Below are 27,344 nucleotides of genomic sequence, written 5' to 3' on the forward strand. Positions count from 1 at the left end.
AGAAAGTACTGATACCGATTGGTTAATGTAAAAAGTTATGGAACCATTTTTAATAGTTGCATAGGATCTATAAATAATTGCAACAACATATTATTCGTATTCAATAACCAGAGACCAATACTTGAGTCCGACTGGATCGGATACAGTTTGTGGATTTGTAAAACCTACAAATGTGTATATCTTTCTTGGTCATCTAAACAACAGAAATAATAACTCCAGCGGACACTATTCAAGGTTTTAGAACCCTTTTAGGTTACAAATATATTCACGGTGATTTAGTTTAGTAGAACTTTAATAGTCGATACAAATACCTGCAAAGAGGTACGATCAATATGTTAAATGTCAACAAAAAATATGAAGATGGAAACTTTATAGACTTTTGCGACAGGACAATTAATTATGTATTACAGAACTGTGCTCTAAAAGTATCATTTGTATTATATGTAAAACATGGTGTACGATTCTAACCGAGGCAAGTTTCAGATTGTGGTTTATGGTGGTTTACCGCTATATGCTCAAAATAGCGGAAGTGACGAGCCCGTTTACCCATTGTTCTCCGAGCTTGGGTCTGACCACATCCAATACAATTAAAGTGCTCTTATATTTATATTTTGAAAATAAATAGGAGCATTGTCGTGGAACTGTCTATATTATGGAAACAATCTTCAGCTCTCGAGCTGTAATGGGAGGTCGTTGGTCTCCGTGGGGTCATGGGAACAAATTTTCTGTACCAATGGGTCTGCTTGGATAGAACGATTTCTGATGGAACCTTTAGCAAAATCAGTAGGGTTGAACTAGACAAAACCTTTCCTCAGTCAGATTGTGAGCTTTTGTGATTGTCTTCGGGTATAGTGAAATAAAAGCATCATATTGCTGCAGAACAATATATTAGCTTTTCGAGCCAAAATTCAGTTCCGTCATAGGTATGAACATCTGATGAAAAATTCCTTAATCATATATGTTGATAACTTTATGCATTCATCACATTTGCTGACGAATTCGTACATTCATTATATCGGTTAATAAATCCATACATCGATCCTTTTCATTGACAAACGATACCATTGGTGGCATTTGTTGATGATATCGATGACAAACGTCGAAAAACTTAAGTGTTATATATATTGATGAACTTAGTATGCTCGCGTAGGGTCAGTTTTCAATCCTTTAGATATACGTTTGCGTGTGTAAAATAACTACAACGTTGTGAATCTAGTGCGAGAAATTAGGTAAGTTTTGCTACTATCATAAATAAACATCTCATTCACACGCTCGTGTTTTGTGTCTTCGTTAGGATCATCCATGTCGGGTTTCACCCTATCATATATCGTACAAAAGGTGAACTCGTTTATAATTCACATGAAGTAAATACGATAAATTTCACTTAAAGGTCCTGCTTATATCAATAACGTAGAAGAGGAAAGAAATAATACTTTACGTCAAATAAGTGGTTACCTAAATGTCAAAAATGATCCTATTATGAACATATAAGGTCTTGAAGACACGTTTTATGCCGCTAATTGAAGCTATGTATAAATAGAATTGATAAGAGAAGCTGTCAATCTAAAAAAATTAAAACATGTAGATAAAATGAATACATTGCATTAAACATCGAGGATAAAGCTCAAATGTGAAAACGGCCGAACCATCAGAGCATCAAATACAAACAGACAATAACAACAAATATATTTGTATGCATCGAAATTGTTGTCAAAAACATTCGTGGCTCAATATCTATTAGTTCTCTGGTAACCGTATACATTAGTCTAAAAGTTGTATCTATTTCATCCTTTCCTTGTTTCATCTGGACTCATATGTATTGAAGCTTTGCTTTGCTACTATATTCATGTATTGACTTTGGTAACATCAATTCACATTTTTAGGGCAATACTTCCTTAGTCGCTTCTTCAGAATTCTGTTAACGCCTTTCCAATACAAATAGATTTTTTTTATGTAACCAGAAATCTATTCAAATGACTGCTTATCCAGCACACTCTTAACTTTCTTGTCGCGTAAAATACTTTTCCCGCAAATGACTGTATATTCTATAACTTAAACACTGAAGATTTCTCTAAAACCACAGGGTATGACGTCTACCTTTTTAGCTTTTACTCTCTCTCTCCCTCTGCCTCTCTCTGTCTGTTTGTCTGTCTGTCTCTGTCTCTCTCTCTCTCTCTCTCTCTCTCTCTCTGGTATTTTCTACTGAGATATATATCTTTTCAAGATGGTTCAAGTTATCAACATCTGCCTGACACTGGTCATCACATCAACCAGGGTTACATAGATCCTATAGATCCTTCTTTACAGAGTTGTTTCTAGCTTGTATCTTTAGTATGAATATTATTATTATTCAGCTGACAATGTCTTCAATTCAGAGTATTGTATTTATTTTCTTTTTTTTTTTTTTCTTTTTTTTTTTGTCTGTTTCATTGTTCAAGAATTGATTGACAATTGTGTCAGCATCTGGAGTTTAAAGATCGTATTAAATATCTCTAAGTTGATCGTATTAAATATATCTTTGAGTTGATCGTATTAAATATTCTTTTAAATTGGTAGAAATTGCGAAAGGTATTAAAATATCCAAAATAATTTTGACTCTTCCCAAATGCCATGAACATACATTTTCGGCAATTTAAAAAGAAATGTATTTAATCTATTGAGGCATGTGTATGATGTGAGATTTATGTCTCAATATGGCAAACTTATATTTGATTCAAACTCGTCTACTTATACACTAAGTCACTATATACAATTTTTAATCCAACTTTCTTTTCACATTATTTTATCTGCGTATGTGTTGGATCATTGCAAAATGATCTCGTTAAATTAAGAAAGTCACCGGGATGGACTGTAAATGCAGCTATTTGCAATCCTCTGGGGACAGCTCCTGTCACCTAGTAGTTAGAGCGTCCACCTCGTATGCGGCTGGTCGCGGGTTCGAAGCATGACGGAGTCATACCAAAGACTTATAAAAATGGTACTAGCAGCTGCCTTGCTTGGTGCTCAGCATCTGAAGATTAATGCTAGGACTGGTCGACCTGGTGTCAGGATAATGTGACTGGGTGGGGCATGATGCTACACGTCTGCGGCATGATGCCGCAGTGCTGGACGTCACTATAAACTTGCCACACTGCAGATATCGTAGCGATATGACTGAAATCATTTTATTAAAGCTACGTTAAAAATCCAAATCACATACACATACACACAAACACACACACACACACACACACACACACACACACACAATCCTCTGTATCATATACGTCATATCATATACGTCATCTCAAATAGGTCATATAATATACGTAGATAAATCCTTCCTATACGGCAATGACGTAAGCATCATATTGCCGTCAGGAATCATGCTGCTTGTCGCATTGCGTAGATCACAGCAAACATTCTGTATATCTGTGTATTTTAAGAAACATTGCCTGTGTCTTTTTTATGTTTGAAATCAGCAAATCAAAATTTGTATTGTATTGTATTGAATGTTATTTTGCAACACAACTAGACTTTTATTCCACCTAAATTTGTAAATTTGTACATATCATTATTTGACGTTTCTGAAAAGCATTGATATTATTGCCTTGTTGCTTTGTATTCTCATTTGTGTTGTACAAATATTTAATATTATTTGATTTGTAGTATTCCTTTACAAATATTTTAATTAGTTTCAGTAGTAAGGTTTTCAACAGTATTGGTCCATATGTCTTATTTTATATCGCAAGAGGCGGTGATACACGAACTAACTTTAATACTGATTCAGAAATGTACTTGCATCCCATAGAATACGGGGATTTTTCCGTAGAACAATTACACTAAATTATTTAAAGGTTTTTGATTATATTGGCCCAGCTATGCAATATACATATCGGTAACTACAGGTAAGCAAATGGTTCAGGACTGAAATAGCAATATGGTGGTGGTGGTGATTGTGGGACTCTATATGTATTTTTCTTATATATGAGTGGTCTATAAATGGGTCATACGTACATTTTTAAGCTGTCAAATATTCGAAGCCCCTGTATTCTAAAATTCCTCTTATTTTAGAACAATCTAGCGATTTTTATTTATATCACTGTTGTTCGGAATTCAAACCACCCCTCCACTAACGCTTTACAATCTTTAAGACTAAGATATAGAATATGTTCGCTTGTTTAAAATAAAGTAATAAACTTGGTTTCGAATGCAGCATGAACACCTCTAACTTCGAGGATGCACCAAGTTGATCGATGTTAACTTAGAACAGAGAAACAAACCTTTTCCACTTTGGATTTATTTTTCAGATTTAAAATAGGCTACGATGTGACTAAGTCCGTATTAAAGCATAGAGAGTACAGCTAAATATGTTCTTGCCACGACATGAACATAAATAAACACTTTCGGGGTCTAAAGTAGGTCGCTGTAATCTAATTTGTGTAAAAGGGAGTTGTGTGGATTCAGATTAGGTATTTATTTAGGGATGGATATCCAAACAACATGTAGTTTACAAACATTAGCATAAAGTGTCTTTAAACAAACGTTTACTATCCATTGAAAGATATGGATCTATTTACTAAACTACTATTCGTTCGTATTTCTAACAAAAATTGTTTAGCAATTATTTAAAAATGATGCTTACCATGACATAGACTTGTGCAAGATTCACGCTGAAGACTAGACCCTACACATGGGGATGTGGCCGTGCTAGTACACAGTCGGTGTCTCGTCCTGTATCCCGTGGGGCACGTACATTGACTCCATGCTCCCCATGTGCTCCAGGCACCATCAACTGAATAAAATGAAACTTGTATTCAACTAAAACCTAAACCTTTCCACGTTCATAATAATGGCTTCTTCTGTTTCGGCTTAAGCCACTACTTCGAGATCAGATGAACTAGAGTCTGACCCGAGTGCTACTGAACTCATGATCTGTTTTATGTCAGATTTATACATTGGAGAATTATTCCAAACTGGTTCCATAGTAAGGGATGGTAAACAGTTGAGGTAGACTTGTGACTCCAACACAAAAGAGGATGCTGCACATTTACGTCACGTAACTAAAGGAGAGACCTAATGAATGAAAGGTATGGAAGAAAAATGATAATATTTTCTTTCAAAAATACGTTTACAGACATTGTGTTAAATATTTAGCGATTATTATTGGATTTTACCGTACATACATTCCCAAATAGAGATGTGGTGATTCCCAATTCTTTAAATGAACAAGCAAAAGCTATGTCAAGAATATTTTTGGTGCCGATGTTGTTATGGGCAACATGTCAGATATTATCCTTTATCAATATATAGCAGGGGAATAGCAGTGTTTCTAATTTAAAATTATATACCTAGTAGATGAAAAGTACTGCTATGTATATTTAATTTGTATTTGTTAGATTTTTCCATGATAATATTTTATGAATAATTGTTTTTTGGACTTGAGCTTGCCCAAAATAAATTCACTGTATACCTGATTAGGGACATTATTTTTATTTTGTAGACAAACAATACTTATTTAATACTTCTCTACCAGTGCGTTAATTATTAGGACTGCTATCAATAAAGGTAAACATGTTTATTTGGGTCAGGGTCTAGGATATTGGAATTCCCCCGTGAAGAACCTGTTGTACCTGATATTTTCCATGTCCTGTAATATAATTTTAGTCACAGATTTTATGTGTTTACAAAATAGTATAGTTTTCTAGAAAGAACGTTGAACCTTCATCCGGCTCTGCTTTTGTGTCGTTGATGTTTTTTAAATATAAAATATGACACTGAAGCAGAATCATTTCTATTGATGTATTCCTTTTTCGATTTGGGTGGATTTTTTTTCTTCAAATTATTATTCTTTGAAATTAAAAACTCCTCAGTATTATTCTTGGACGGAAACATTAATTTGCAATTACAGTGAATTAAAACAAGGACATTTTGGATTTTATTATTGTGACTAATTGGAAGACTGTTAGCACCATCATCACATTATTATTACATTTAAATCTACAGGCACATCAACACCCTCAGCGCCTGATCATTTTTTGAACACCAGTGTAATTTAATTAGAACTTTATTCTTTCAGACTGGTGATATAACTTTTTGGACTATTTCTTATTTAATTCGCAATGCAGTAAGTTCTTTCTAAGTTTTCACTTTGTATTCTAGGGAAATAAATTATTTGTTGAATTTTACAAAACGTGTTGGTTTTCGCACCTTTTTGCTTGTTTAAGACTATAGAGTCGTAATAGTAAACGTATTTCATTCATTGAAATACATCATTAACTGGGTGGTATTTACAAGATTATTTTTACGCATTTTTGTTGTTGTTGAAAACACAATCTACTTTGAAGTAAAAGTTTTTTTATTTTTTTTCCCTGTACATTTGCCCTGGAGACGGAATTGTTGCTCCAGGATCATAACTTGGTGAAAACTTTCGAAAGGTACCAAAATACTTTTCTCGGTTAACATATCAGTTCATTTGTAGACGAAAAAGTAACAGTAAAAATCCTAGTGAGGGATAGGAAATCTGGCGTTCCACAGCCATTTTCTACTTCTTCTATTTTAAACAATTTTGATTTCAGTACAGTGAAATGTTCCTGTTAGGCTGATGCCGCACACAAAAACAAAAAAGGGCACATGAGTAGTGTAGTGGGACACTGTAGGGACAATGCGACATCTGTGTTAAACTGGAGGGGGTGTCGTACCCTAGGGACAATGGGAATTTAACATGGGGACATTTAACATGGGTGGGACTATAGAGCGACAAAAATATTGGGACAGTATAGCGACAAAGGTATGGGTTGGTAGAACGACAAGGGAAATTTAAAATGGGGGAATTTTGGGCCTGTATAGCGACAAGAGAAAAGGGGTTGTTGTATAGGGACAATAAGAATGGAACAGGTGAGGTGACGTCACGATACTGGACATTGGCAACAATGTCCATCAGACGTTCTATAAAGTGATATGTCCCGTTCCGCCATTCATTCTATCCAGTTATATGTCCCGCCCCGCCAAGCACTGATCTATTGGTATAGTTTATGAACTAGCTGAACTTACTCGCCACCCGCTACCCGCCACTCGTTGCACTTTCTAAACTTAACTGCCCCGTTAAGTGTTATAGCCTTTGACGGTGATATAGCGACAAGGGAAATGGAATAGGTGAGGTGACGTTACGGGTCTAGACATTGACAACAATGTGGCAAGGAGCTGACCTCAATCGGGCCAAACAGCAAACAGTAACAGGGGTTAGCGGGTAAGACCAGCTGGTAGCGGGTGGCGGATAAGTTCAGCTAGTTCATAAACTATACCAATAAAACAACACTTGGCGGGGGCGGGACTGACGGGATATAGACATAGACACATAAAACATATACAATACCCAATCAAAAAAAAACTGACTAAACAAACAGTTAGTCAAGAAAGCTAATATTTTTGAGGCATGTGAGTGGTCCTTAAAAAGGGACATTGGGTTTCTTATATTTTCACACAGACACCAAATTTACTATCCACACAAACGTACGCGCTCGCATACAAACACAGACTCTACTATACACACAAGCGTACGCGCATTCATACAAATGCACACACACACACAATCACTCTCCTATCCACACAAACGTACGCGCGCACTCATACAAACCCAAAATGATCGAAAAACCCAATATATACTATCCACACACGGGAAGGAGAAAAAACAAACACCAAACATACTATCCACACAAACGTACGCGCACGCATACAACCAAACACTCTCCTATCCACACAAACGTATGCGCATTCATACAAACACACACTCTTCTATCCACACAAATGTACACGCACTCATACGAACCCCAAATATGCTATCCACAAACGGGAAGAAGAAAAAACAAACACCTAATATACTATTCACACAAACGTACGCCCATATATACACACAAATACACACACACACACATTAGTAAAGGAGTGAGCATTTATAATCACACTACTCCACACTCACTCAAATTGGCAACTTGAATATTCTCTTTTCTAGAGATTTTATTAGCCCTGAGAATGGCTATTTTTTAAAACTTCAAATACACCTAGCTAATGTTGGCATATGCCAGGCCTGGCCCCACACATGCAACGTTTACTTCAGTCCTGCTCCCAATTTACATTTGTTTTTGGGAGCGCAAAGGCGGGTTGAGTGGCCTCATCATCCCAGTCTTTGCTATGTGGGATAGAGATGACTTCTCTGTGTCTTCTGGTTTGCAATAAGGCATGATGAGGTCTACTAAATATACTATCAAAAACCCCAATATATACTATCCACACACAGGCACGGGCATTTATCTCTGGCACTGGTACTGGTGGCTGTAGCTGACGTTGTTGTGGTTGTGATGCTGGTTGCCGTGCTGGTTGTAATGGTGGATACGTCTTCACCTCAGACTTGACCTCACACAAAGGTCTCAGCATGAGGTGAAGCAGGATTCTTTCTTCTATCTCTTTCTTCTTTTTCCTCTCCTCCTCCTTCTCTTCTGTTCTCGCACTTTCTGCAATTACGTCGATAGCCAGTTCGTCCAGGAGGCGCCTGGCATACTCCAGATGCATTTGGAGCTCTAAGAGTTTTGTAATTCTGCTGATAATTTTTTTCACAGTTGATTAATTAGTAGCCAGACTTGATACCATACGAAAATAAATTTAGGTCGCCTGCGCAGCTAGTGCTTGCGCGACCGGTTAAGTCCTGAAGGTTAGGATTCTTAATTAGTCGGGTCTGTGGGTATTGTGCCACCACAGCCCCGTTTTTATGTGCAATGTCGCAGTCCTTAATTTTGAGATTTTGGACATGTCTAGGCGAGGCAAAGAGGAATGGGACCCCTGTGACTCTGTGAGCCATTGGATGCTGGTACGCCCTGGAACGCTGAGACTCGTACGATCAAATGTTCGTCCAATTTTACTATTGGACGCTTACTTTCCCAATAATGTGTGAGCCACCTATTATTTTTAACAAAAGATTGGAATTTTGTATACATGGTGTACTTTTATTTTCCGAAAAGGTTGCCAATCAGCTGGGCATCAGGTACCCTGTATACAATTTGTATACTGTTAGGTTTTGTTTGGTTTTGAATTTTGATGGTGGTAATCAAAGGATCAGATTAGGATTTTGTGGATAGAGCTTTTGTCAAAAGAGGACTTCATAAACCAAAGGAAGAACCTCGTTAATAGAAGGCAATTTGAAAGTCGATGTCGGTCTTCTTTTTTTTTCCTTCTCTGTCTTCTTTCTGCTTTCTTTTGTTGAGGTGGGAAGTTTTTCGTTCCGACTCGACTTTCAATTTTGTAGTCCGGTATGATGTTTGCGATTGGTCTCTCTGGTTATTAGGCCGTTGTTCTCATTTACTTGATGGAGTCTTGGAATTACATTGTGCCTCTAAGTGTTATTAGTTTTGTGAAAATGTTAGGCTTAAGATGTTGTGCTTTAGATAGTTTGAGGTCTGTACATCTGTTATTACATACTTTTATTTCCGCATTGTGCGGTGGGCCTGATGACTGGGCTTTGTCACCTTATATTCTGATTTCTTATTGGGTCCTATGGTTAAATGATGGTTTGTTTGAGTATTGCCAGTCTTTGTCGCCTTGTGCAACCGGACTTGATGGCAGGGATTTTTCCACCTAATATATTACTATTTACTTGGGTTGGAATTGGTTCTTACAGACTTGTGTTTATTATTATGTTAGTTTGCAGTGCACATGCTGACATGCAATAGAAGAGAGTTATTGATATATATAAATAGACATACATATTCGTATACACCTTTAGAAACAATGAAGTAAACAATTTTGATTTTGTTTTTTGTTGTTTAATACTGAATTATTATTATTTATTTGTTTATTTTTTTTTATTGGGGGTGAGGGGTGGGGGTGCGTGATATGGACTTGCCTTTTAGCTAGAGATCTTACATTATCTCTTTAGTCCAGTCCGGTGTGGATGTAATTAATCTTGTGTTATTTGTGATTTTAGGTCTATTTTTGTTTTGATTTATTTGTCCCTATTTTAGATTAAGTTGGTTAGGGTATTTATTATATATATATATATATATATATATATATATATATATATATATATATATATATATATATATATATATTTTTCTCCCTAGGTTTAGATATATTAGCCTGTTTCCAAGTTGTGTAGGTTTTGATTTCTTTGTTTTGTGTGTTTCTATGTCCAATAATTTCTATTTTGTTTTGTTAAATTTTGTCATATTTGTCAATTTGTTTTAGGTACCATATTATATTTTTGTATGTATTTTCAATATTTTTGTTATGTATCTTATTTAACATGTTTGGGTATGTTGTATGTGATCCTAGTTTATGTTGTTTGTGGTGGAAGTTATTTCGTTGACTGCGATATTTGAGGCAGGTGTTGAAAACATGGTCCAATGTTTCTATTCTTGGACAATGGGGACAGTTTATGTTTTGGTTTGTTTCTTTGGTGAGGTACTTTCCAGAGCTGCTTTTAAGAAAGGTTTTTCCTGTTTTTAATCTGTTGATAACACGGAGGTCAGTGGTGTTTATGTCTTTAGGTGTTATGATGGTTCTGCTGACCTCTTTTTGCAGTTGGAATAGTTGTCTGCCCTTGTTGGTATTTTCCCAGAGTTGTTGCCATTTGTTGTTTATTTTAGTTTTTATTTGGCTGTATATCTCTTGTACACTGTAGTCAAGATGTGTTATTGAGGTGTTCATACGGTTTAGTTTTGCTTGTTGGTCTGCTTTGTCGTTTCCTATTAGATGAATATGCGATGGTACCCATAAAAATTCAACACTGTGTTGTTTTCCTTCAATCTCTCGAACGGACATTTGTGTTTCTTCCAGCATATTACCTCTGCCTTTTGTTGTACCATTCTCTAGGGATTTTAATAAGCTTAGAGAGTCTGTTATGATAACATATTGTTCATGTGGTTGAGTTTTTATCCATTGTAGTGCCTTGTTTATCGCCCAAGATTATGCTGTATATTTGGAGCATGCATCCGGGAGGCTGTCTCCGAGCGTTATCCTGCTTTGGGGTATTATTATTGCCGTTCTCTTTAGTTCTTGGGATTTGGAACCATCATTATAGATTTTAAGGTGTTTAGAGTAGTTTTATTCGAAGGTCTTGTGTATTTCTGATAATATTCATGTAGGGTTGTGCAGTTTGGATCCAAATGTTTGGGCAATAAGATTGATTTTTGGGGTGGTGTTTTTCCATGGGGTGAGATCACATATTTTGTATTGTTCTGCTTGGATGGCTGGGAGTTTTATTTCTTTACAGAGTGTATGTACTTTTTGGCCTGCTGGTGGGTGGGGTACAAGATTTTTGTTGAACGGGGTATTGCATCTTTCGATCGTAAGTTTAGTTGGGTTGGTGTTGTTATGGATTGAGTTTCTGGTGGCATATCTTAGTATTTGTTCCTCTCGTCTCAGATGTAATGGTGGGTCCCCTGTTAATGTCTGTAGCTCCTCCACTGAGGTGTTGGGTAGGTCTCTGGTACAAAGTCTGAGTGCTTTGTATTGTATGGTGTTTAGTTTTTGGAGCAGAGTATTGTTAGCTGACTCATATATTTGGCAGCCATAGTCACGTTTAGCTCTGATTAGCGATTTATAGAGGATGAGCATCAGCTCCCCATTTTGTTCCCTTGATGTTTCTTAGTAGGTTGAGGTCTTGTGAGCATTTTTTGGTTAGTTCTGTAATGTGTTTCTCCCATGTGAGTGTCTCATCCATTAACATTCCTAGGAAGTATGTTTCTTTGACAAATTGTATTGGTATGTTTTGTAGATAAAGTTTGGGATATGTTGCTTGTTTTTTTTTTGTTGGTGAAAACAACATTCCTACTGTTTTGGTGTCCGATATTCTAAATCCCCAGTTGTCAGCCCAGTTACCAATTTCATCTAGGCTTTGTTGTATTTGTTTGATGTTGGTTTGGTTTTATTGGGTTGCCTGCTTTCCAGATTCCACTGTCGTCGGCAAATTGGGATAGTTCAATTAGTTGTTTGGTAATGTTGTCGTGGAGATTGTTGACCATTATGTTGAAGAATGTGGGGCTTATTACACTTCCTTGGGGAGTTCCATTGTCCAGAGTGTATATGTCAGACATAGCATCACCTACTCTGGTTTGATTTGTCTCCCTGTAAGGAATCTTGCTATCTATTGGCGCATTCGCCTCGTTATGCCATATTGGTTAAGTTTAGAGATGAGGCCTTTGGTCCAGACCATATCGAACGCCTTTTCTAGGTCTAGGAATATTGCAATGAGGTGCCTGTTTCTCTTTCTCTTGGCATTGAATGCTAGTTTGATGTCTGCTTCTAGTCTAAATAGTTGGTCAATTGTTGAGCGTCTTTTTCTAAATCCCGTTGTTTCTCTGTTAGCAGGTGGTTGTTTTCCAGGTGGTGCTTTAATCGGTTGTTGATCATCGTCTCCATGATTTTACAGATGGTGTTTGTTAAGGAGATTGGCCTATATGATATTGGGATTTTGGGGTCTTTGCCTGGTTTTGGTACGGCTATGACTATTGCCTGTTTCCACAATGTTGGTATATTTCCTGTTGTTCATATTAGGTTGATGAGTTCTAGTGTTATGTTTTGCATGTTTGTTGGTAGTATTTTTATAGATATCGTATCCAAGATTGTCTTCTCCTGGGGATGTTGTCTTTTTATTGGCTAATGCTTTTTCCATTCTGCAATATTGAAGGAGTCGTTTAGTGGTGACTCTGCTGTTTTGATCCGTGAATAGGTGTGGATATTTTCTTTCTAGTGTTAGTCTTTGTGTCGTAAATTTTTGGGTGTGATTTTTGTTGCTGCTGGAATTGGCGAAGTGTTGCTAGTAGTTCTGCTTTTGCTTGGTTGGTATCAGCTCCTATTAGTTTTGGTTTTGTTTGAGGTCTTTATCCCCTCATGGCTTTAATTTTTATCCAGACCTTGGAGTTTGTGTGATGGTTGAGAGTGGAGCAGTATGCATGCCATGAGTTAGTTGTTGCTGTCTTTATTACATCTTTGGTGATACTTTCCTTTTGTTTGTAAATTAGGAAGTCCGAAGCCCTTTTGGAGTGTTGTAGCGATTGAGGGCTTTCTTGTTTTCCTCAATGGCTATTCGACAGTTGTCGGTCCACCATGGTGTACTGGTTTTGCTAGGTTTCCCACTTGTTTTGGTTATGCTGTTTTGTGCTGCTCCATTTATTGTTTCAATTACATTGCTGTAGTATTGGTTGGTGTCCTCATTATAGAGCGCTCCCCTTTATATATGTCGAGCACGGACGTGAAGGAAACCAGCCCTACGATTTTTTGTTGAGTCACAACGCTATGATAGTTTGATTTTAAGGTGAGGGATAGAGAGAAGTCAAAGAGCATTTATCAAGATAAAAATTTGAAAACAAAGACACATTTTTTCAAAACACAACATATTTATTCAAATAACAAACAACCAACAATTAACCATAAACATTTTTTTTACAAACAAACAAATAATGTTTCAAACAAATAAACTATTTTGGCAAGGTTTACAACGTTGTAAAATTAAGCTAGTAGACTTCCACTGATGGAAGTCATTGGGCCATTGATGTACATTACGTTTCATAGCTAAAGACAAAAGATAGACATAATAGTCACAAAACCATCGATCTACTTTGTCATCATTTCTATAAGAGTCACGATCAAACTAAGTCACTAAATACTGTCCACACACCATGAAATCTGTGCCTTGTAATTTCACATTATTGAATCGTGTCGTCTGGGCATTTCTACTCATAAAGTCGATGAAGTCGTCTTCCAAAGGTGGCAATCCATACGTATCAAAATACTCCACACAGCCCTCTTTAGGGAAGTAGACGGATACCCAATGAGTTGCTAGGAGATGGATGTCGTCCTTGTTGATGATATAAGCTTGATGATGAGGTTTGCGATGAGACAGATCATCTTTAACACTCACGACATGATTTCAGGAAGCTGTGTAGGAACTGTGGTTCAAAAGTTAATAAAGTTCCCAGGTATCCATTTTTGTGTTGTTTTTTTTTTTTCTTGTTGTTTTCACAGGTAATGATTATGTCATCACTTAAATACGCACTTTGTGCTTGAAATTCTCTGACAAGTAGCTGTTTCTTTGCTTACCGTTTCTTTGCTTCGTCTCCGCACTCTGAGCCAAGAAAACTTCGATGTGATGGATCTCTAGAGCCATCACTTGAGGAGAGGAATGATCACGCAAGTCTTTATACCACTGATGCAACACTCCTTCTTCAGAGATGAGATTCGTCCAGATACTAGTCCATCTTGTCTTGAGTCATCTTCAGACATTTATCGTGTTTAGTTTGACTAGGATAATCGTTTTAACATCCATATCAATCTTTCTTGATCAATTCCGTAATTTTATCCTCCAAGTGTTTGGCAAAAGAGGAAACTAAATGTTGTTCTTGTTCTGGCCATCTGGACCTCATCACCACGTCCTCTTCTTCTGTCTTGGGGTTCTGCTTCCACGGTATCCTCCCATTCTATTTCCAAAGATTCTCCACCACTCAAAAAGTTTAAGTGTCTTACATAATTTCTAATAATCTAGAATGACTTCTCTCAAACTGTTGATTTGTATCGTATTATCGAATTCGGCATACAAGATGGCGTTCACCGTGTTGTTTACGGGTATTGGCTTTGCAAACTGAAGTTCCACACGAATCAGGCCTTATTTTATAGGGTAGAAATGTCCTTGAAACAGATGATCTTCGATCATCGATTGATGTCCAGCAGATATGGTAAAAGTTTGCACTTCCACGCGTCGTATTGTGTACTTGGTAGTCCTTCTGCTCACATTATGACTGATGTCGTTTCCCACTTTAGGTAACACTTCCACAGTTCGTACGTAGAGTATGGCTCTTGAATGACTGTTTTGTAATAGGCAGAGTCATATATCCAAATGGAAAGCGGCACTGCTACGATTCAGTCTCAGGCGGACATCCATCCCGTTCAGCAAATACTTCTCTTGTAACCACATGTCTAAATGCAAACGATCCATCAGTTCTATATTGGGTCCTTTGATTTTGTTTCCGCTACTGTTGAATCCCACATTGTGGTTTGGTTCTTTATCTGTACTTAAAAAGATATCGTTGAATTTGCCTCCTGTGTCAAGTTTCCATACCACACAAGCATCCAGATGGGTGTTCTTCGCTTCTTTTCCATACGTCAAGAGATTTTCCAGGTACACTCGTTAAGGGTAATTGTCCATGCTGCTACTGATCAGTTTGTTATTCAAGTATAATTCCACTCCAATGAACAAGGAATGCACGAAATTATTGACGGGGGATACTTCATCTTCCTCCTTTATATTGGGACCGTACGTCGATGTGTCGATCACTTTCAAGTACAAGTAATTGCTATTCAGATCGATGTAATCTTCTTGCTGTCCTTTGATTTCACACTCAATGGGAGCTGATCCTGAGGCCTTGACAGAGGAGACGGGATTAAATTCAATACATTGGGATTCTTGCATCGTCATCATGGTGGGTGGCATGGCAACAGATTGAGTTCTGACTTGGAACAGGCACAAGACTCTCGGTGCATCATTTTTCTTTCTTTCTTTTCTCTTTCTAGTTTTAATAATCATTAACGTCTACGTCTCGGACGGTCTTCTTTTCTTATTTTTTCTAGCTCTGAGGTAATGAAAGCCTCTGAAGGGGTGTTTGCATCGTCTCTTTCTGCCTTGTCCTTGCTATGGCGACAGGGAAGCAAGAATGCCTGACTCGGTAGCGTACATTGGCATTTATAGGAATTTCTCGTCGGCCCAAAATGTCTTTGCCCGTTTGATCCAATACATATTTATCTCCTCTCAAGAAAACGTCTTTGGGGTTTTCATTGTCGATGATGACATTATGGAGAAATTATTTGTCGTGCGTCAATGCAATCATCGAGTCACCATCGGTTTCAAAGCCGGTGCCACCGAACGAAAGGCCAATTTTAACATATTTCCTAAACCATGTCCTCTCTGTCGAGCGACGCCTCGGTACACAGGATACATGATATAAAACTCGTAAGAGAATCGTTTTCGAAAATGGAATTTCACCGTGAGTTTCCCTTTGGAGAATGGAATATTTTGTCCCAGATCACTTTTTATACCAATGCTGACAATGTCAAAATACGACTTACTGACGGGTAAATAGTGAGGATGTACAACTTCGAGGTGAACGTGATAGGTGTTTCCGCCTTCCAGGTCAATGGTCGTGGTAGAATCTACTTTGAAAGGAATGACACGTAGTAACGGTACGGAGGTGTGTCCCACCATGTTGTACTCCACCACATCGGAATAAACAAAGATCAAATTGAGTCCTTGGTTCAGTTCTACAGGGTTCCAAAAGCCCTGTAAAAATCCATATTGTTGTTGATCTTCGGGCTCAGATTTTGCGCTACCATATGTGGATCTCCACCCAAAATTTCGAACATACTACCATTAAACCTGATGAACAACGTTTCTGTATCCTGAAATTTCGTCAGTAATCGACGAGCTACATCATGGTACTCAGTCTAAACAAGAGTGGTCATTGCGATGGTAGCGATTGAGGCTGTGTTGAAGGGCATCGTGGTCACTTCTTTATATAGTCGATGACTTGCGAAGCGTCTATCCAAGAATCAAAACTGGGAGGATATCCTTTCCAACGTACTTTGACTTCTTTGACACTGCGTTTTCCTACTTTTCGGATTCTTCGTTCAAGAAGGCTTTCGATATCGTAAACTTCGTCTTCTTCTTTTTTGGTCACACGTTGTAACTCGGGCAAGGAAACGTTTCTTTTAACACTTCGCCGTTCATGTCTTCCAATTTATAGACGGCAGGATGACGATCACTCACTCGTCCAGTGACACGAAACAATTCGTTGATCCAGTCGGGTAAGTAATATTCGCCGAAAGTGCGTTTGGTTTTGCCAATGCGCACCCAATTCCTGCTGCCAACACTCCACTTTTCTTGGGGACAGTCACCGTCTGGGACGCACCAAACAGGCGCTCAAACACGATCACTTCGTTGTCCGTAGTCACTTCATGGTGGGGGGGGGGCACGTCCGGAGCTTCGATGGTAAGATTGGTTGTACGCTTGAACCAGGTGCGGTAAGACGTCGATGTACTTGTGAGTGTGTTGATGCGTAAAATATTTCCACATGCGTTCTTTCAATGTGCGTTGAAAACGTTCCACGATGCTGACTTTTGTTTCGGGATTCTCGGTGGTGAAAAAATGAATGTCACGTTTCTAAAATTATTGTTGGAAAGCTTGGTTCAGAAATTCGGTACTGTTGTCAAGCTAAAATCGAAGAGGGTAACCACCACTTTGTTTCAACAACAGTTGGAGGGCTCGCACTAATTCAGTGCTCGATTTGGAAGTCAATGGCACAACCCAGGCAAATTTGGAAAAGACGTCGGTGACACAAAACATATGTTTGTAGCCACAACTGTAGGTGGCCAAGTGAGAGATATCGGCTAAATCAGCTTGCCATTGATGATCGATGCCCTCCACTCGGGTGTGACTTCTGGAAACTTTTCGGCGAATGGGTTTGTGCAAAGTATACGTGGCTTATTCTTGTAATCATCGTTGCACTTGAGGTAAACGGATACTTTTCAGACGGGGTTTGGCAGCACTATTCAAGTTCTGAACTCCTTCGTATCCCGCAGAATGGGATGAATCGTAGTAAATGCTGGCTAACACCTTCTCCATTTTTGTTAATAAGTCACCCACTCTTCACTGATGCTACTCTTTTTTCTTTTGTGTGGTATTTTCCTGGAATGTAGTGCCTTGCTTGTCCGGCGAGCAATAGGTGTCGAGGAGGAGGAGGATGACTGAACAGGGGTAATCGGTTCTTGTTTCACTTCTGTCTTCACTTCTTTCCTTTCTCTTCTGGGGAAGAAGGGGTTGCCATCATTGTTTTAATCCATCCAATTCTAGATGTAGGTGGTGTTGTTAATTTGCGTACTTTCTCTGGTGGTGTTGTTAACTTGAATATTTTTTCTGATGGGGTTTGAAACTCTTCTTCATCTTTTTCTGTCTTGGTCACTGGGAGTAGTGGTGGTGAACTTTTCATCAGGGTCTTAAAATCTTCCAGAGTTGGCAGAGCTCTTTTGTCTAAAGCTCTCTGTTTAAAGAGTTGCAGTCGTTGCAACAGTTGACCGTACCGTTGCGATTTTTCTGTTTCGGACGAATCGTTGCGATCCATCAACGATTGCAATTCGTGTTGTAACTGGGACATCTCGGTCAAATGATGATTGGGAGGCAAATGCAGTGTCTGTTGTTCTTGCCAACAATGATATTTCATCCATTGTTTCTAAGGCACTAAAACCATTTCTGTAACGAGTGGTACCTCTTTCAAATCCGTCAAGTTAGTGTTTTCTCCTTCCCGTGCGTGGATCGTAGATTTTGGGGATTTTGAGAGTAGATTTTGGGTTTGTATGAGTTCGCGTACGTTTATGTGAATAGTAGAGTATGTGTTTGTGTGGATAGTAGAGTGTGTGTTTGTATGCGTGCGCGTACGTTTGTGTGGATAGTGTATTTCGTGTTTCTATGAAAATATAAGAAACCCAAAGGCCCTTTTTAAGGACCATTCATATGCCTCGAAAAGGTTTGCTTTCTTGCCTATAAATTTTTAGTCGATTGTATAGATTATGTTTTGTATATGTTTTATATGTCTATGTCTGTATCTATATCCCGTCAGTCCCGCCCCCGCCAAGTGTTGTTTTATTGGTATAGTTTATGAACTAGCTAACTTACCCGCCACCCGCTACCCACTGAACTAGCTGAACTTACCCGCTACCCATTGTCACTGTTTGATGCTTGGCCCGATTGAGGTCAGCTCCTTGCCATATTGTTGCCCATGTCTAGCCCCGTGACGTCACCTCACCTATTCCATTTCCCTTTTGCTTTATCACTGTGAAAGGCTATAATGCTTGGCTGAGCAGGTAAGTTTAGAAAGTTCAGCGAGTGGCGGGTAGCGGGTGGCGAGTAAGTTCGGTTAGTTCATAAACTATACCTATAAAACAATGCTTGGCGGGGCAGGACATATAACTGGATAGAATGAATGGCGGAGCGGGACATATCACTTTATAGAACGCCTGGTGGACATTGTTGCCAATGTCCAGTACCGTGACGTAACCTCACCTGTTCCATTCTTATTGTCCCTATGCAACAACCCCACTTTCCTTTGTCGCTATACAGACCCAATATCCCCATGTTAAATTTCCCTTGTCGCTCTACCATCCCAAACCCTTGTCCCTATACTGTCCCAATACTTTGTGTCGCCTTATAGTCCCACCCATGTTAAATTTCCCCATGTCAAATTCCCATTGTCCCATGGTACGACCCCTCTAGTTTAACATAGAAGTCCCATTGTGTCTACGGTATCCTACTACACTACTCGTACGATATAGCAGAGGTAACTGAGAGAGAGAGAGAGAGAGAGAGAGAGAGAACTCGCTGATGACTGTAACTTACTCTTTTGTGGTTGTCATAATGGACAGACACAAAAAAAATCTTTTTTACAAAGCCAATTCTCTTCTGAATCAATCCAGCGATATCCTTGTGGCACACAGAGCCCATACGCTGCAAGCTGTCCGAAATGGAGTACAGCTTATAGATACAAGCACCTGCTTAAGAAAATTGTTATAGGAAAGAGCAATTTTCCTACTGGCGATCAACTATCAGCCCGACCACACATTACTTTTGAATAGGGAATACACTGGGTTTATTATATTAAAGTAAGAACATTATATCAGTAAAATTTCCAACTAAAACTTTACAGAGTCTATGGAAAGCGTTCCACACGGAAACAATTTGTTGATTTCAACATTATAAATGGACAAATGAAAATATTATATTTAAATATTACGCATTTCATTTATTAGATGATCGATGTGTTAGATGATTGGCAATTTATTCTCTGCATTCGCGCTAGATTAAATTTTACTGCTTGCATCGTCTCATTAGTACTTAGCAGTCGACATAAATCCTTAGTTGGAGATCGTTAACTCCCAGTACGTAGAACGTGGATATGCACACACCTGTTCACATTGTAGCACTAAAGTATGCAACATCCTTGAATTCTGCAGAAGGACAGACAAGTTTACATGACATTTTAGGCTGTTCTTCTGCTGTCTTCCATAGTCACATAATGCTAAATACGCACCACTATCTCCAGGAAGTATATTAAAATTCAAGGCTCTCTGCTGATAATCAGCAGAGAAGCTGCACACAAACATTAAATCAAAAGTATGAATGAAAATAATAGTTTTACCTCTCATGTAGGCTCCAAAGATGCACTCTACAATTAGGAATAAGTCTGCAAAAAGAAAAAAGCATGGTAGGTCTTCAAAGTTTTTCTTGTATAAGACAAATATATCTAATCTTATTGAATAAAATTAATATAAAATAGACAAACCATAATAGACGTGACTGCATCGATATACGTGACTGTAACAAGGCATTTATAGTACTGACTTCAGTAATGGCAATGTCACGCATAAGAGCTCCTGACATTTTTCATCAGTGCAAAAATGTGCTTGTGTTTGCGTGTGAATAATGATTTCTTCCATGAATATCGAAAATATATTGCAAACATATGTAGTCTTTGCAGTTTGTTGGAGAACTCCAGCTGACTGATATCTTCAACCCTACTAATGATGTTTAACCAAGTGAATGCAATCAACCACATATGGATTGGCATACCTTATAAGAATCTATTTAAAACAAATTGTAATAAAAAAAAAAACATTATGCTAATGATGTGTGTGTATATATATATATATATATATATATATATATATATATATATATATATATATATACAAATTAAAGATAAAAGGTGTGCTCTTTAACGATATTTCGTTCATATCCCTACGATACTCGATGTGTGGCAGTTTATAGTGATGACTATCACTGGGGCCATAAGCATCATGTCCCACCATTCACATTATCCTGACACCACGCTGACCAGTCCAAACACTAGCCTCTTACTGCTGCGCCAAGCGAGGCCGCTGTCAGTACCATTTTTATAAGTCTTTGGTATGACTTGGCCAGGATTCGAAACCGGGACTTCCCTGGTAAATATTATAGTAAAAGGAATATGATACATCATGGACTCTACGATATGCTTTTAAAAAATAGTATAAAGTGGTCTTACCAATCAGCTTCACAAAGTTTCCAGCCATATTTAAGGCAGTGAATGAATTGGCGAATTTTACTCTGCTGCCACGTACGATTATCTCTGTACGACCTACTGGTGTAATTAAGTCATGGAATTGCAATGTATATAATCTATTGTTGAGATAAGAAGATGTATATCACATACTAATATGTCACGGACAAGGTTAAATAATCCAATTCTAATACGCTGTAATGCTCTATCTACCTACCAGCTGTGGACTAAAATACTTTTGACAGTTCTAAATAGCTGATTGGGAAAGAACGGAACATGTAAAAATATGTAACTGCCTGGCTGTGAGAGGTCTTCGATGATAACCGAATGCTTACGCTCCTTTATACGAGGTGTATTTTTGTAAATGAAAATAACCCAATATTTCTTTTACGATCATTAATTATTGCTGTACACGTATGTTTACTCATCTGTAAAATTCGCCTTTTTATAGTAAGTAATAAGGCCAACTAACACGATCGAATTTGCAGTGATCTTTGACCGTGTATTACATTATTTTACAACTGTCTGCAATTTTCAGAGTTTGAATCCCTGCAAAGGTGTGACCTAGACGAATCTAGAAGATAGCTAAACACGGCTAGGAATCAGATAATTTTATCAAAACTTCTTCCACCTAACATACTTTACCTGTTTAGAAGAATGTATCGTATCCAAAATACACATTTCTTTAACATAATTCAGCAATACTACCGTTAAGACATAAATACAACTGACTCTTAGTTTCAGTAGTATCAAGCAATACATTATGGTTTTACTATTCCATTTCTCTTTTAAATTGCTATCATACATTTAGCTCGTTCCGCTGAGAATAGATACATTGAAACATAGAAAAGGGTGCAGTTATGTAGCATCTTAAATAACATGGATCCTTAAACATGCCGATAGCAACTTGCGTACTAATTAAGTTATTTTATTTATTTTATTTTTTGATAGTCTGTTTTTGGCTGCCTGGTTCATTGTTCAATTATTTGGGAAGCATTCAAGTTGCATTTCAAGACTGTTTATCCAGAACTTTTATCAAAGTTTTTCAACTTTCCAATTTCAGAATTATTATAAAACAAAAATATGTGCCAGGCGTGGAATCGATACTCCTATACTGTGTCGAACAATGGCTATGTGGAATTATTAAAAATATTGTTGTCCAGGTTACGTTCTATGTATTTGAAGAATTCGTACGCTGGTTGTAAAAAAGCCAAACGGTCATGGTTACCTTCGATGTGAGAATAGTTCCATTAAAAGGCTCTAAATCCGTTCGATACATTTACAATGCTGGAGTATTGTACAATATATGTCCTTGTATAGAGAGTAATCATTTTTGAGTGGTGGGTCTCGAGAGCAAAGGTTCAATCTAGTTGCTTTGCAACCGTCATAAGCGAATCTTGTAAATGCTGGAGTTACATAATTGCAAACAGGTATTCCTTGTTACCAGGATGGCTGTCTACTCCTGAATGATTAATTTACATAATGTCAATCACCTGGTTGTATTGTTGAACGTTTTCGGTATTCCTGCATAACCTGAACTATTAGGCCGACCTAGCTTTACTGTAGAACAAGGAAGACATAGTTTTTTTAAGACTTATAACAATATATCAGTGAATATTCCAACGACAACTTCACATTATCCATGGAAAGATTACCGCGTTTAAATACTTTGTTCATTTCAACATTGTAAACCGTTTTAATAAGTAATAGCTTTATTTTCCCAAATAATGTTCTTAAATATCAACATTCTCATGATAGAAATTGATTGTAGAATGACTATTCTGATGGCGAAATATGTTATTAAGAAGATAGATAGATAGATACACGCACATTCGGAATTCAAGAAGAAATATCTTGTAAGTAATATGCTGGTAGGAGATCTTCGTGATTTCCTTGCCGTTGAAGTGATACTTTGATCAAGTGTGTTAAAACATCAGTTGGATTCCGTAACGTCACTTAATAATGACAAGTAATTTCATAAGATATGATAGGTTCATCTTATTCAGATATTGACGTTATCTGGCAAAGACTACACTGATAAACCACATTCAGCCATTTCAGAGTACACAGCATACAGCAAATAAAAATGACTGTTCAGTAATGACTGGCCCTGTTGGACTTTCGGTGACTTCACTGGTGACATCCTAGAAGATTTTTCGACCTTTCTGCGATTTACTGTCAGATTATTGTAGGAAAAGAAATAAATGAAAATTATTTGTTTTTAATTGGCGGAATATAACCATGACATATTTTTTATTTGGCGGAATATAATCATGACATATGTTTAGTCGGGGGAATATAACCATGACATATTTTTATTTGGCGGAATATAATCATGACATATGTTTAGTCGGCGGAATATAACCATGACATATTTTTAGTTTGCTGAATATAACCATGACGTATTTTTTTCAGTTGAATGGATGCAATTCGGGTCATGGTTGAGGCATATGTACACAATGGTCAGAAAATGTATGGGCAAATATCTTGTTGGGACAAATAAATCCGGGAAGGAAGACAGCGATGAGATAAGCCAAAAAAGATGCGGACTCAATCAGTATCGCTGACGCCATCGGCTCAAAGGGCAACTTCTTGAATGCAAAATGATCACCGGTTCTGAAGAAAATTGGTCAAGCCAGGTCATCACGGGATTCACATACAACGAGCATGTTACTGTGATCCATCTGAAGCCGTGATGGACATAACTGAACATTCTTCGTCTGGCCACCTTGATCTGTCCCAGGATAGTTAATACCACATATTGACAGTAGATGAAAACCAACGATGGAAAACTCCAATTCAGAACTATCCTCGACCTACTCGTGCGACTAACGGGACCGGTGATCTATTTTCGGCAATAACATACAACAATGAACAATCCAGCACCGGATTCCCAAAAGTATTACTAACCCAAATCTGAAAGCCTCGGTATGGTCATGATTCCGTCACTACTAGGCACGGTCTGCGGAGACGCTCCAGTCACGGATGCTCGCTTGCACTATTCGACCATCAACGGTTCGCCTCGTAAACGTCTGGAGAAGACAATATCACAACTTAGCTGGATTCCCTGTCTTGTTCACCGTCCATCTCAGTCCATCCCCTATGACGAGCCTAAAAGTAAAGCAGTCCTACAGGATCTTTTAATAGAGAAGTACACAGCTTAATGTGACCAATGACGATAAAGATGCGTGGAGAGAAGGGTCGATTCCATCCCATTTTATGTCCATTTCAGCCTACATGCGCAGACAAAGACATCATACTCACGGGGGTCCCGAGCGGCCGAGTGGTCTAAAGCGCTCTCCATTACGGATCATTGCAATCTCACCACTGTCTGCGTGGGTTCGAATCTCGGATTCAGCCAATGTTGGTATGTGAGAAAACTTGCCATTAGCTTCTCGTGGGTCGATGGTTCTTTCCGGGGTTTTCCCGGGTTCTTCCTCCACCATTAATACTGGCCGTCATGTATTGCCTAACGTGTGCTGAAAAATGGCGTTAAATCCTTCAACAACTACAACACCATACTCACGCCATCCATCTTGTTCAAGAAATAAGAAATAAGGACTTCAATAAGTATCCAGAATACTTATTGTAAAAGCGCGTGTAAATAAACGGCACCCATCGCCTTGCCTGCACACACGAATCCATATTCCCTTACGACTATAATTAATTATATATACTTTGATTTCTTTCATAGGAATCCGGAATGACTGTGTAGATACATGAGAATTAATTACTAGGACATCATGCGGGTGTGTCTGCTACACACGATGCATATATATATATATATATATATATATATATATATATATATATATATATATATATATATATATGGAACACAGTATTTAAATGTATTCAGAGGAACTTAACAAAGCAATAATTACATTAGCTCTCATAACGATAAAGGAGTGTAATTAATGCAGACGGAATATTTATTCATATTTGGATCTAAATATCGTACAATATTCAGATTAAATAACATGCCCAATGACGTTTTTTTTTTTTTTCATTTTCTTTTTAAATTTTAAAATATCAAGTATCGGACGGTACATACAGTAACATTCAGCATGATTGTTTTTTCTTTGCTTATGCTGACACGTAATAACTCTCAAATTTGCTGGGGTCTTTCGACAACATTTCTGATTGCCACCAGCAAATTCGTCTACAACAGCCTTCTAAAAATTAAATTTAGTTAATTATGTTTAACTTTCCTTGCATCAAATATGTATATTTTAAAGATCCAATTATTTCACTGATTCCGTCCTATTACTTTGGTTTGCTTTTTAAATCAACATTGATCCACGTGACCGGATGTGAAATTGCAAACGGTATGATTTAAAAAAGAGACAGATTGTAAGAACATGCTCTACAAGTCAATACTAAATGGATACTCACAAATATTCATATTTGTTGTCTTTATCTATCAGTCACTCTTTCTGTCTTAGCATCATTTTATACTCGTTTTTAACCAGAAGTATGCTTATCTAATATACGTATGCGAACACATTAATTTGAAGATATACATACCCATGCACCACATGAAATGAGATAGACAAACATACAGACAGACCGGCAGATAGGTGAGAGCCACAGATTTCCTATACATCGATATTTCTCCAAACCGTATACTCTAAAATTTCCAACCGTTCAAGGAAATAAAATTAACATTATCATCAAGGAGACTCGTACGTGCGCCTGTCTGTTCAAACGTTGTTGACATTTGTGCATTTTGAAAAAAACTCAAGTTATTTCATGAAAAATATAATGAACATTAATAGAAAAGCAACAGTCTAAATCAATAATAAAAGAACCTTTAAGAAGTTATAATTTGTTCTCGTTTTCGTTCAACCTCCATTAACTGCTATGATTGAAGCTGTAATAAATAAACATATTTTCATTATTCTTCAAGCAAGATAAATTGCAAGAACTTTTTACGCAGCGATACACTTTCGCACAATCAAATAATACAAACTAGAGCATAAGGGAGTAATGGAAAGATAATGAAGTTCTGAAAAGGGCAGAGAATATTTATTTAAAAGCTGGGAGTAATGCAAGTTAGTGGGACAAAAAAGAAAGATGCAAAAACAATTGATCAAAGATTGATAGAATTTCTTTTTAAGATAGTGAGATATCGATCCTGCTTGCATAATGTGCGCGGTCTGTCACATTTTCTTGATCTACATCTGCCATCTTAATTCATTGAACTATCCGGAATTGAGTTGTACCGAGATGCCCTCTGGTGTTTTCAAGGGGAGATACTAACCGTGAAACCCCATATATATATATATATATATATATATATATATATATATATATATATATATATATATATATATATATATATATAAAAGCACGCACGTAACCTGTGTCTTTCATTGTTTAAAACTGAAATTAATTATCTGGGCACATAATGTCATAACCTCTCTCCCTCTCTCTCTCTCTCTCTCTTGGCGTTGCATAGGAATACGTTTGATGGCCTTGACGTATCACTATGCCATATAATACTCGTTGACTCGAAACAAAACACGTATGCATTTTGGCATATGTATTACCTCCCATTAACTACAAATTATATTCCAAACTTAATAAAAGTTTCATTCATTGCAACATCTTCTCTTTAGAACCATGGTTCACTTGTGGATTGACATCATTTTAAAAAGAATCTTACTCATTATACCAACCATTTCAAATTTGATGCACATTTTAAATCAATGGCCTTGAGCTGCTTTCCTATCATAAGGAATTTAGATGTAAATATTTGTATATTCAGGCAATATTATAAAATGACCTCATTTGATTATGATGCTAGCTTATAAACAGCTGTCGCCATATTCGTGAATCATCACGAAACTCAATTTAAGCTGAAAATCTCAAAATCCAAGTCTGTGTCATAGTGACCAAGTATGCGTGTAAGAAATTAATGCTTTAAATGTCCCTGAACTTCCAAGATTAACAACATTCTATCTAAAATTCCACTGTTACATTTTGTTATTTTTTAATTTCTTGCCTGAGTTTGATTATGATGCTAAGATTATTCCGAAAATGCGGAGACTGTTAAAAAGTACTCCTTCCATATGAAAGAATTAAATATACTCAAATCACTTTAAAAGTAAACAGACTGGGCGGATGATATTGATGTTCGAGTTTTTGAAAACTTGTTTTTGAATGCCGAAGTCTGAATCAGTGATTGCAATGCATCGATGATAGTTACGCATTGTATAATATGTCAGCGTC

The 27,344-nt window shown here is 37.4% G+C and overlaps 1 protein-coding gene across 1 annotated transcript in view; it reads right to left on the bottom strand.

Annotated features, from left to right (window-relative positions):
* Window positions 1–21,212, bottom strand: part of LOC149793283 (coadhesin-like) — a 44,222-nt gene extending 23,010 nt beyond the window's left edge. The window contains exons 1-3 of the mRNA XM_089968977.1: window positions 21,096–21,212; window positions 20,211–20,255; window positions 4,625–4,774 (exon numbers count right to left, since the gene is read on the bottom strand). Coding sequence (XP_089825103.1) covers window positions 4,625–4,774; window positions 20,211–20,255; window positions 21,096–21,123 — 223 coding nt within the window. The 5' untranslated portion in view covers window positions 21,124–21,212. The remainder of the gene's footprint in view (window positions 1–4,624; window positions 4,775–20,210; window positions 20,256–21,095) is intronic.
* Window positions 21,213–27,344: the final 6,132 nt, after the last annotated feature.

Source organism: Sinohyriopsis cumingii, chromosome 8, assembly GCF_028554795.1.
Source record: "Sinohyriopsis cumingii isolate HCF-2022 chromosome 8, ASM2855479v2, whole genome shotgun sequence".
In the NCBI taxonomy this organism is placed as follows: Eukaryota; Metazoa; Mollusca; class Bivalvia; order Unionida; family Unionidae; genus Sinohyriopsis; species Sinohyriopsis cumingii.